Here is a 12,707-nt window from a genome sequence, read left to right on the forward strand (position 1 = left end):
GCCTATTTGACACTTGGCTGCCTTGATAGTTAAGCCTGTCTCTTTTATGTGTCTCTTTTGTACATGCTCCAAGTGATCTGAGCAGGAATAACCAAAGACAGCCACATCATCTAAATATGCAAGTGCAAAGTCAACTCATCCATTTAATAGGTTATTAATCAAATGTGGGAAGGTCGTAAGGCTATTTCATAGATGGACGGGGAGGACCCTAAATTGAAATAAATCAATTCTACCTGCCAGTATCCTTTTAGAAGATCCCTCTGTGGAGGATCCCGCCACTACCACCACGTGTGGAGGATCCACCCCACTCTGCTACCAAGTGTCACAGATCTCCTGGTGCTGCTACTACCTGTCACGGCTTGGTCCCAACCAGCCCCATGACCTTTATGTTTAACCACTGCCACCAAGTAGACTTTTGGCTTACTCTGGCTGTGTCTACTACAACAGCCTTCCAAACCTCTGTTGCATTTTTATTTATTTGTTGGTTGGTTGGTTGGTTGGTTGGTTGGTAGAGTAGTAAAAGGCTTTAGGTGTGGGATGGAGAAAACAGAAGCTGCCATTTTTCTTTAAAGATAAACAAGAAATTCTACTTTGCAATAAGTTCACTTTAAATAAATAGTTGCTTTAAAAGCTTAGTGCAAACAAACCAAAACCCAACAACTAAAAGAGCGTAAGGAATAAGCAAAATGTGGTCAAAACACATCCAACTGACCTGACTCTCACTGCCTTAATCTAAGAGTTGTTTGAAATCCTTCAGCCTTTCAGCAACTTTTGCTTTAGCAATAGCAATAGCACTTACATTTATATACTGCTCTATAGCCGGAGCTCTCTAAGCAGTTTACAATGATTTAGCATATTGCCCCCAACATTTCTGGGTACTCATTTTACTGACCTCGGAAGGATGGAAGGCTGCATCAACCTTGAGCCCCTGGTCAGGATCGAACTTGTAACCTTCTGGTTACAGGGCGGCAGTTTTACCACTGCGCCACCAGGGGCTTTACCCCTGTTCTGCCTCAGGTCCTGTTCTTTCTTCACAGTTCTGAGGTTCAACCCAGACTGGCTCTTTTTTGCTGGTATTTTCAGCAATCCAGAGAGATTCCACTCTCTGCCAGCAATTTCTTAGCTCTTTTCAGCCCCCAGTTCTGATCTCCTCTCCGACTGTGCCAGCAACTCTTCAGTTCTGTCCTTCTTCTTGAACTCCTTCCCCAGCTCTCTTCTGGACTCTCAGCTTACACAGCAGCTCTTCAGCTTTGACTCTCCTCTTCACGCCTCCAAACTGTACTTCTTTCTCAACACCCTGAAAACTCTACTGAAGCAGCCTCCTATATATACATGCAAATTTCCTCAACACTTTTTAAAGCAACCCAATCAGCAAAACTCAAATTCCTCGTTTTTTTAAAAATAGAACCAATGAAATCAAACCTCCATTTCCCTCCAAACTTCTGTCAAACTGTTCTCTCAAACCTGAAACTACACAACAGCAGCCAAATGCTGAACTTTTTACCCTGTCAGCTTTCTTTATACAGAGACCAACAAGGTAATTTACAACATACAATCCTATTTACAAAGAGAAGAGGTTTAGGTCTTGTTCCTTCACACCATCACTGTCAGGTATTTGGCTGAGCCCAATTTGTCCAGTAATTCATCTGTTCTGGGCATGGGGGCACCCATCTGGTTTAGTTATTTGGTTGAGAAGGCAGTAATCTATACAAAAGCAAAGAGTTGTGTCCAGTTTGGGGACCAAGACCACTGGAGCAGCCCAGGGACTTGTGGAAGCTTCTAGAACTCCCATGTCCAGCATGTCCTCAATTTCTTGAGCTATATCCTCTGCTTGTCCTCCTGTAGCTCTGTAGGGGGCAGCAGAGACCAGTTTATGGTCTCTAGTGACCATGGAGTAGATAGCCAGGTTGATTCTTCCTGGTTTGTTACTCAAATGATCTTTATAGTCCATGAGTAATTTACGCATCCTTAGCTGCTTGCTCTTCAGGAAGGGAAGGGTTAATATTCACTTCGTGGACTCCTTCCCACATTTGGCTTTTTACACAGATCTGGTACCTCTTGGGTAAGGAGACCCCCCATTTCCTGTCACTTGCAAGACAATTGCTGCGCTGTCAAAATATGGTTTCACTATGTTCATGTGATAGAACTTAGGTTTTAGCCCCAAGTCAGTGAACTCGGTCAGGTATTACATTCCCAACCCTCTTCTTTACTGGATACAGACCCTCCCAGGCAGTGTCCAGTTTATTTATTTATTTATACATTTGTATCCCGCTTTTCCTCCGAGGAGCTCAGTGTACCTGCTTATTTTTATCCTCACAACAACCCTGTGAGGTAAGTAAGGGGTTTGAGCACCATGACCATGTCTCCTTCCTGGAAGATGCACTTTTGCCTGCTGATCGTACCACACTTTCTGCTGGTTTTGTGTGTCCTTAACATTGGCACTGGCAAGGCCCATCACCTCCCTAATAGTGTTCTGGAGGTTTTGGACATTTTCCACAATGGACTGGGTTTCAATGTGCACAAGCCCCTCCCAAGCCTGGCATACAACACTCAGGGGATTACAGGGTTCCCTGCCATACAACAAATAGAAGGGACTAAACCCAGTGGACTGTTGTGGAACTTCTTGATAGGCAAACAGGAGGTGCGGTCATTTTTTTATCCCAGTCATGTGGCTCCCCGTGTACATGAGTGTGCAAAAGGTGTTTCAGAGTCCCATTTAAATACTTAATGAGCCCACTCTTGAGGTGAGTGATCCCCCATATTTCCCATAGCTTCTGTATAAGTCCAGACAGGAACACAGTTCCTTGATCTGAAAAGACCTCCTTTGGAATCCCATATATTGCAAAGACATCTACTCTTCTCAGAGGAATGGTGTCTGCCCACCTAGATGCAAAGCAAATTAAAGTTAAAATGTAACCATTTCCTTTGGAGGAGGGGTGGACTGGACCAGGTCCACAGTGACCCATTGAAAAGCTGTGCCAATAATAGGGATGGGCTGCAAGGGCTTTATCCTGCATCTTCCCTACTCACTGACATATGTCACCGACCCAATGCACAGTAAAAGGAAATACAATATCTAGACAACAGGAGTGTACACATAAGCCACAAGCAGAACAGATGCAAGCAACAGGAATAGAAACAAATTATACACAATACAGTCACAAATTATACTGTGTATACAGAATACACAAAACATCTGTTGTGCAACAGACCCCCATATACCTCCTTTTCAATATTAAGGTTGTTGCTGAGTAAGTACCAAATACCTGTGTGATGCAGTCTTTATTTCTCCAGAAGGAGCCGTGACTTGCGTGTTATTACTTTAACTGCTACATCACACTGCTTCTCTCTTTGCAAGATAGCCACCAACTCTGCTGTTAGGGACAGCTTTACAAACCAGAATGGTGGGGTTTTTTTTTTTCCTTAAAGGAATCCTTTGGGTTGATAGTGCTGGAAACACTTTTATGATTCTTTTGTTGTTAGCTCTGCGACTGAAACTCCTTCCGTGCATGGAGGATTGTGAAATGCTCTTTGATGGTAAGAAAGACTTGAGCTGTGACGGAAGTTCTTTCCACACTCCAAACATTTATACGGTTTCTCCCCTGAGTGGATTCTTTGATGGTCAAAAAGACTTGAGCTCCGACTGAAGCTCTTTTTGCACACTGAGCACTGATACAGTTTCTCTCCTGTGTGGATTCTTTGATGGTTAGTAAGGTTTGAATTCTGCCTGAACCTTTTCCCACATGCAGAACATTGATATGGCTTCTCCCCTGTGTGGATTCTTTCATGGGAAGTAAGGACTGACCTCTGGTTGAAGCTGTTTCCACATACAGAGCACTGATATGGTCTCACTCCAGAGTGGTTTGTTTCATGTGCCCAAAGGCTTGTGCTCCGGCTGAAACTCTTTCCACACTGTGAGCATTTAAATGGCTTGTCCTTTGTATGGATGCTCTGATGAGAAGTAAGGTGTGAGATCTGGTTGAAGCTCCTTCCACACACTGAGCACTGATACGGTTTCTCTCCTGTGTGGGTTCTTTGATGGCAAGAAAGGCTTGAACTCAGGCTGAAGCTCTTCCCACACACCAAGCATTTATATGGTTTCTCCCCTGAGTGGCTTTTTTTATGGCGCGCAAGATTTGTGCTCCGGTTAAAGCTCTTGCCACATTCTGAGCATTTAAAGGGCTTCTCCCCTGTGTGAACTTGTTGATGTGAAGTAAAGCTTGCCCTGTGACTGAAGCTCTTTCCACACTCTGAGCACCGATATGGTTTCTCCCCTTTGTGGCTCCTTTGATGTCGAGTAAGATTTGTGCTCCAGCTGAAGCTCTTTCCACATTCCAAGCAAGCATATGGTTTTTCTCCTGTGTGGATTCTTCGATGGGAAGTAAGGCTCACACTCTGGCTGAAGCTCTTCCCACACACCGAGCACTGATACGGTTTCTCCCCTGAGTGAATTCTTTGATGGGAAGTAAGGTCTGAGTTCCGGCTAAAGCTCTTTCCACACTCCGAGCACTGATATGGTTTCTCCCCTGTATGGATTCTTTGATGTTCAGTAAGGTGCGAGTTCCAGCTAAAGCTCTTTCCACACACTGAACATGGATATGATTTCTCACCTTTGTGGATTCTTTGATATACGCTAAGGCTCGATTTACCAGTTGAAATTTCTGCATGTTCAGGAATCTTATTCCTTCTGTTTCCTTTGTGACATTCTTCTTGGATTGTAATTTCACACATGTCTGCCCCTTTGAAAGCAAAAGATTTCTCTTTCCCCTTCCATTTTGCTTCAGCTTTTCTCCATTGCATTTCATCTTCTTTCTCACGCCCCCACTCATCACCTGAAAGAATAAGAGGAGAAACCTTGTGACAGATAAACACAGTCTCTTACCAGGGAGCAAATCCAATTAACAGCTTTATACATGACAGGAAACAGTGAGCGCACGCACATGCTGCTCGTGTACAGCGCCGGGATCGGATCCGATCCCAGCGCTGCCTCACTGGGTAGCCTGAGTATTTTACCCGGGTTATTACTGCAGTGGCCACCTAATGGCACAGTGGGGAAATGACTTGACTAGCAAGCCAGAGGTTGCTGGTTCGAATCCCCGCTGGTATGTTTCCCAGAAACACCTATATCAGGCAGAAGCGATATAGGAAGATGCTGAAAGACATCATCTCATACTGTGTGGGAGATGGCAATGGTAAACCCCTCCTGTATTCTACCAAAGACAACCACAGGGCTCTGTGGTCTCCAGGAGTCGACATCGACTCGATGGCACATTTTATTATTGCAGTAGACTGGCACAAGCATGCCCTTCTACCTCAGTTCCTCCTGGTCATGTGTATGCTTGGATGGCCTGCAAAGCCAGACAGCAAGGGTGCCCAGCAGCAGGGGAATCCCCAATGCACTGCACTCCTGGCTCCTCGGTCTGTGGTTAAATGGAAGCATATAGACCTTTGGACGCAGCGACCCCAATTTTCAGTCTCTCCTTCCTCAGAGCCCTTGACAAGCGACCCTTCCTCTTCTTCAGCTAGAAAGAGGTCAGGTTTGGAAACCAAAAGTCCTTCTTGGAAAGGCACAAAGGCTTGGGGCACTTTTGTCCATAGTCAATATTCAGAGACTCTAGATGAGCTGATCTGAACCATCCCTCCCTTCAGTCCCATGAACTGAAAAGATGGCATGGAGAGGTCTTGCAGTTCCTGCCCAAGGATAGGACAGAAGGGTAGCGGTTACTGCTCAGGACCAGAAGCATCAATCCATTGACAGAACACAAACACGGTTTCATACCATACGTTGACATCATACAGGGAAGGCATGGGTGGAGAGGAGTAGTCAGTAGTTCAGTTCTTGGCCACAACACAGGGAAGGGCTGCTCTAAGCTGGGATGAGGGTCCCTCCAAGACCATCCTGTTGCCTCCAAAGAAAAGCCAGGAGGCAACTTCCAGACAGCAGTGTTCTCTCTAATTTTCTTCATCTGTGTGCAGAATGAGTTTTGTTCTGGACGGCAGAATCAAGGCAGTGTGTGCGCACACATGCATTCAGAGTGGGGCCTTCCTGATTCAAGCTGAGTGGGATCTAAAATTAACTGAACGGACATCAGGAAATGTGTAAGCACACGCTAGAGCAGGGATTCTCAACGTGTGGGTCCCCAGATGTAACTGGACTTCAACTCCCATAGTTCCTAACCAAAGGCCACTGGGGCTGGGGATTATGGGAATTGAAGTCCAATAACATCTGGGGACCCACACGTTGAGAAACCCTGCCCTAGAGGGAACAGTGCCAGGCAGTGTTCCCTCTAAGGCATGTGCACGTGTGCGCAGTCACAAGTCTTTTAATGTCCGCTCAGTTAATTTTAGATCCCGCTCAGGTTGAATCAGGAACTGTTACTGCCTGATCATCATCATCAATTTTATTACGGCCATTGGCCAGCAGAAATAGGAGTAACAAATATACTCAATACAACGATCAATAAAACAATGCTAAAACACAATATAACAGAATACAATCACTCATAGTAAATTACTTAAAAACAATAGACAGTTCTCGCAATTAAGCACTTAATAGGGAACTTAACCTAATGGCAATATAGAAAAATTCAGCCACAATTGTTGTAATCCCGGGGCTTGAATCCGCGAGGCAGTAATATGTATGAAAGAGATCACACCTTCCAGGAAATTTGAGTAGCAGAGGGGAAATAAGTTCTTCTCTAGCATCCCGAGATTGCCTGATCATTACACCTCCCTTAGAGTTGCATATGCCTTGTATGTTCTGACTGGCAGAGGTGAAGAAATGCTGGCTCAGTTTATCAGCCAGACAAAATATGTTACTCATCAGATGATTCCTCAAGCGATGTTGGTACATTACACATCAGGATTTTTTCCACTTGTTGCATAATTTTTCACTCGTCACAGACTAGCAGATTTCCTAGGCCCTGCTGATTAGAATAGCAACTTGGAATACCATGCTTGTGATAGCAAGCATGACTTGTCCCCTTAGCTAAGCAGGGTCCGCCCTGGTTGCATATGAATGGGGGACTAGAAGTGTGAGCAATGTAGGATATTCTCCTCAGAGGATGGAGCTGCTCTGGGAAGAGCAGAAGGTTCAAAGTTCCCTCCTTGGCAGCATCTCCAAGATAGGGCTGAGAGAGATTCCTGCCTGCAACCTTGGAGAAGCCGCTGCCAGTCTGTGAAGACATTACTGAGCTAGATAGACCAGTGGTCTGACTCAGTATATGGCAGCTTCCTATGTTCTGAAGGCAGCTGATAAAAAAGGAAGGACTAGAGCTCAGTGGTAGAGCATCTGCTTTGCAGGCAGGAGGTTGAATTACCTCCCTGGGAAGAGGTAGACATCACAGAGCCTTACCTAGAACGCCCAGAAGCCCAGAATTCTCTTCCATGACTTCACTGTGCAGAGCCCTTTGGCCTGGATCCAGCAGTGCCCACTCCTCCTCTGTGAAATGCACTGCCACCTCCTCAAAGACCACCGGGCCCTGAAATTAGAAGAAGAAAATAGTGGCCAACATGATGCACAGTGTTCAGGCACTGGAACGCACTGTATAAGGCAGCTCCGATCACGCAAGTAGCGCTACTGTAGTTATTCCCATTGTGGTGAATAGGAATAACTGTGGGAGCATGGCTTGCATAACCACTCATTTTCAACAGCATCAGAGCTTTGTTTATATATATATATATATATATATATATATATATATATATATATATATTTATATTTTACTATCCCGCTCTACATCCAAGGAGCCCAAAGCGGTGTACTACATACTTAAGTTTCTCCTCACAACATCCCTGTGAAGTAGGTTAGGCTAAGATAGAAGTTACTAGCCCAGAGTCACCCAGCAAGTATCACGGCTGAATGGGGATTTGAACTCGGGTCTCTCCGGTCCTAGTCCAGCACTCCTAACCACTAGACCACGCTGGCTATAATTCCACAGCAGCCCAGGCAGGGAACATTCTGGTACCAGAACACTGCACATCAGATTGGGCAGTTTCTCCTCATACTCTAGTTTGAATGCTCTCCCATCCACTCTGCTTGTGGGAAGAGATTGGAGTATTCCATTTAACGAGTGTATCTGCCCCTGTGACCTGGGTGAGGTGGAAAGTGTAGGACGTGTTCTTTTGTACTGGGTTTTCTATCGAGATATTGGTCCCCCTTTTATTAAACCAATTCTCGTTAAGACACCAGGCAGCTCTGAGGAGGTTTATCGGCCCTTCTACCTACCAGACCAGAATCCAACTGTTTCTAATAGAGCTGCTAAGTTCTTGCTCTGTTGCTTGTACTACTCGTCAGAAATTGACCGAAATGATTGATAACAATTAAAGATATCGTTATATGAACTACTGGGGAGAGAATGTTTAACCTATAGGCAAGATCCGGTTATTGTTAACAACACTTTTCCAAGGATGAGATGGAAGTCCTTATTGTGTGTGTTTGTGAGTGTTTGTACTATTTGTGTTTGTCTTTTGGTGTTGTGAAAATTGAATAAAAAGTATACGCAAAAAAATAAATAAAATTGACTGAAATGACATGATCTGAATGGCGGAGCATTGCCTGTCTAAAGAGCACTGATGATGTTAGCGGTTATAGATGAGGGTTCTGTAGTTTTGAATGTGGGATTGTGTTTTTGTATATGGACTCTGCTGGTCTATAACTGTGACTGTAATTCATTCATTCCTCACAAAGGATGCAAGTATCCAGAAATTTATTAAAGATGAGAGGAGGAGCCATTTCCCTACAAACCCCTGATATTTTTCAGTGGCATCCATAGCCTTCCTAATGGGAAGCTTTGACAGGAGCAGAAGGAAAGAGGCAGATTCCTTCAGGACTTGGGAAATGGGCAGAACCACCCCAGGGGGGTCCTCTGCCCATCTCTGCCAGTCCGTGTTCTCTTACCTGATCTGGTGACGGCACAGCAACTGCATCCCCGCCACCACAGAGAGGAGAAGGCCCCGAAGAAGGCACCAGGGTCTTCTCCCTGCCTAGGAGTGAGACAAGGGAGGTGGGTGAGATGTCAGCTGCCTGGCCCAGTTCAAGATGCATCCTACATTAAAGCCCCAAATGGCCTGCATACCCCAGGAGTATGCCTCCCACATGGACACCTTCCGTTATTAAGGTCGCCTGGAGAGGAGGCCTTGTTAAGTGATAACTTGTTTCCTAAAGCATATTAGGAATTTTCAGTTTCAGAATGTTTTAAAGAAGATTGGAAACCATTCTTGTTGTATCTAAAGAACTATTTTCCTACTATTTATTTTACAACAGGGTTTGAAATTTAGTAATAATTGCAGGTGGGGCAGATTAAAATCATTTTTGTAAGGTTTAAATTTATGTTTTGAATATTATTATAGGAAGGGTTAATTCTATAGTTGATGATTCATTAGGAGGTGTGAGTGGGAAGTCCATATTTGTTTATTTGTTGTGAATGTTAATGTTATTATTGTTAAAATTAATAAAAATTTAATTTTTAAAAAAAGGAATTTTCAGTTTCATCCTGTATCTGATTACCAACTGATTTTATTGGATTAGATTATGACAGTCTTTAGATTCCTACATGTCGTTCTGAGTGCTTAGTGGTTCTCAAAGATCAAGTGAATGGAGACATTTTCATACATTTCATTTCATCTGCTTCTGAGAAAGCAATCTCTACCCTCGTAAGCCTTTGGGCGTGATTCAAAGTGCTGGCGCTTGAAGACTAAGAAGTCTTCAAATGCTGAAACCAAATTCACTTTTAAACTGAAGGAAGAGTTTGGAGAAACACACTCTCCCCCACACAGGCTAAAGAGGAACATTAAATCAGCACATGGATTTCAGACACACTAAAGAGAGAGGGGGAGGGGGGGAGAGAGGGGGAAGCTGAAACCAATGTGGTTGTTTCAACTAGTTGGGATGGAGAGCCTGTCTTGTGGTAGCAAGCATGAATTGTCTCCTTTGCTAAGCAGGGTTCACCTTGGTTTGCATTTAGAAGGGCGGCTACATGTGAGCACTGTCTGCTGTAAGACATTCCCCTTTGGGGATGGAGCCACAGCTCAGTGGTACAACACTTGCTGGCATGCAGAAGGCCTCCGTTTCATTCACTGGCATCTCCAGGTAGCGCTGGGAAAGACTCCTGCCTGCAACCTTGGGGAAGCCGCTGCCAGTCATTGTAGACCATACTGAGCTAGATGGACTCATGGCCTGACTCAGTATAAGGCAGCGTCCTATGTTCTTATGTAACCCATCAATCCTTACCCAATGAAGCGACATCTTGGTCACCTTCCTGTGAGATCTGCCTGAAAAGCCGACTCTGTCCGTTGTCCAATGGAGCCTTCTCTGCCTCAAAGGAATCAGCAGTCGGTTCTGCTGACAGAACTTGCGCCTGGAAGTGCAGAAGGAAAATATCCCCAGGAGCGAATGGGGCACAGGATTAGGAAAGGGTTCCAACCAAAGGATACTGCTACTACTACTTATATACCACTTTTCAACAAAAGTTCCTAAAGCAGTTTATATAGATACAGATAAATGCATAAAATGGCTCCCTGTCCCTAAAAGGGCTCACAGTCCAAAAAAGAAACATAAGGCAAACAACAGCAACAGCCACTGGAGGGATGCTGTGCTGGGGATGGATAGGGCCAGTTGCTCTCCCCCTGCTAAATGTAAGAGATACGCCACTTCTTTGCACCATTAGCAGGGCAACTAAGGATACTTACTTCCTCCTAGATCAAGCCTACACTAAGATTATCCTTGCTCGATGTTCCTATATAGCTTGAAGCACCAGAGATAGGGCCTTCCCAGGTGTGACACCAAGATGGTGGAGCTCCTGTCCCAGGGAGATCTGCTCCGCTCTGTTTTTCCTAGTCTTAAGGCGCAAGGCCAGAACAATTTTATTTCAAAAGGTTTCTGGAGGTATCCAAACTTCAAATGAAGATGGCTGATGAGGCTGTTTGGTTCTTCCTGCTCAAGTAGCTGTGACAGCCTGAGTTCTCATTTGCCTCGATTGTATGTTCAATCTTACAAATTTATTACATGCCTTACAGATTCTTAAGCAATGTTGAGGTCTTGCTTTTTAACAACAGTGAGGTTTGTTCACACATCTGCTGGCAGGGTAGAAGAATATGAATACGAATATAACAAATATTTATATACTGCTTTTCAACAAAAGTTCCCAAAGCAGGTTACAGAGACAGACAGACAGATAGATAGATAGATAGATAGATAGTTAGATAGATAGATAGAAAGAAATAGGTTCCCTGTCCCTCAAAGGGCTCACAATCTAAAAAAAGAAACATAAGATAGACACTAGCAACAGCCACTGGAGGGACGCTGTGCTGGAGCTGGATAGGGCCAGTTGCTCTCCTCCTCCTAAATAAAAAGAAACACCAATTTAAAAAGGTGCCTCTTTGCTCAGTTAGTGAGAAGTGTTCAACCTGGGAAGAAAAGCTGGGCATGCTCCTGAGGTTCAGTCACGTGCTTGGAAACATTAAGGCAGGAGGTGTTGGAGGGAAGTGGGGTTGATGGTGGGCAAGTTGGCAGCTGGGTAAGGTGGCTTTTCTTTTGGAGATGGGACTCCATAGGCATCGAACTTTAACACCTATAATTCCTATTGACCACTGAGGACATCAGGAGTCAAGGTAGAGAATGTAGGGCAGGGATTCTGAACCTTGGGTCTCCAGATGTTATTGGATTTCAGCTCCCATAATCCCCAGCCCTAATGGCCTTTGTTTGGGGATTGTGGGAGTTGAAGTCCAACAACATCTGGGAACCCAAGGTTGAGAATCCCTGATATAGGGCTGTCCCCTTGTTCTCTCTTATTTCTGAAGCTCTACAATTTTGTGATTGATAGACGAATACTCTTAGGACACTCCCTTTTTCTGTGTTCATTCTTCTTCTTTAGCTAGTCTAGGGTGCAGGCTTTCTATCCAAGTTTGTAACTTCTTCAAATAAACCTTTACTTGGTTTTAGATCTTAAGCAATTGTCTCCAGATCTCCTCTGTGAGATCTGTTCTTATCATACTGGGGTTCTCTGCTAAATAAGGGGTTGACTCAAATTCTCCCCTACATTTCCTTCCTACCTCAGTAAAATGCTGGGAATGGCTCATCCTAACCAGCTGCTGCCTTGCACACCATCACTCCCCCCACCATCTACCTTAACGTTTGCAAGCAGGCAACTGAAAATTGGGTCACTCCCAAGAAGAGGTAGCAAGTATGAATTGCCCCCTTTACTAAGCAGGGTCCATTGTGGGTTGTATATGAAAGGGAGACTATATGTGTGAGCACTGTAGGATATTCCTCTCAGGGGATTGGGCCATACTGGGAAGAGCACCTGCATTCTTGCATGCAGAAGGTTCCAAGTTCCCTCCCTGGCATCTCCAAGATCGGGCTGAGAGAGGCTCCTGCCTGAAACGTTGGAGAAGCCACTGCCAGTCTGGGTAGACAATACTGAGCTAGATGGACCAATGGTCTGACTCAGTAAATGGTAGACTATATAACACCTTGACTATATAACACCTTGACTATGTTCCTAAATTGGAAGCATGCTTGGTTTTCCTCAGGCTGGGTGCTTCTCTTGCCCTGCTAGCGGTCATGTGAACAGGCCCATATAATACAAGTAGTTGTTCTAGCAAACTGCTGTAGATGGGGAAGAGGAGTGGCATAGTCTTCCCTGCCATAAATCTAGGGGGGGTGGGATTACGTGTGTGTGTGTGTGTGTGTGTGTGTGTGTGTGTGT

At 44.7% G+C, this 12,707-nt stretch overlaps 1 protein-coding gene across 1 annotated transcript in view; it reads right to left on the reverse strand.

Moving 5' to 3' along the window:
* The window catches only part of LOC128347590 (zinc finger protein 420-like), a 32,871-nt gene that overhangs the window by 17,145 nt on the left and 3,019 nt on the right, over nt 1-12,707 (reverse strand). Inside the window, exons 3-6 of the mRNA XM_053302539.1 lie at nt 10,232-10,358; nt 8,900-8,985; nt 7,355-7,481; nt 3,529-4,832 (exon numbers count right to left, since the gene is read on the reverse strand). Of these exons, the coding sequence (XP_053158514.1) occupies nt 3,529-4,832; nt 7,355-7,481; nt 8,900-8,985; nt 10,232-10,358 (1,644 nt within the window). The remainder of the gene's footprint in view (nt 1-3,528; nt 4,833-7,354; nt 7,482-8,899; nt 8,986-10,231; nt 10,359-12,707) is intronic.

This window comes from Hemicordylus capensis, chromosome 2 (genome assembly GCF_027244095.1).
Source record: "Hemicordylus capensis ecotype Gifberg chromosome 2, rHemCap1.1.pri, whole genome shotgun sequence".
NCBI lineage: Eukaryota > Metazoa > Chordata > Lepidosauria > Squamata > Cordylidae > Hemicordylus > Hemicordylus capensis.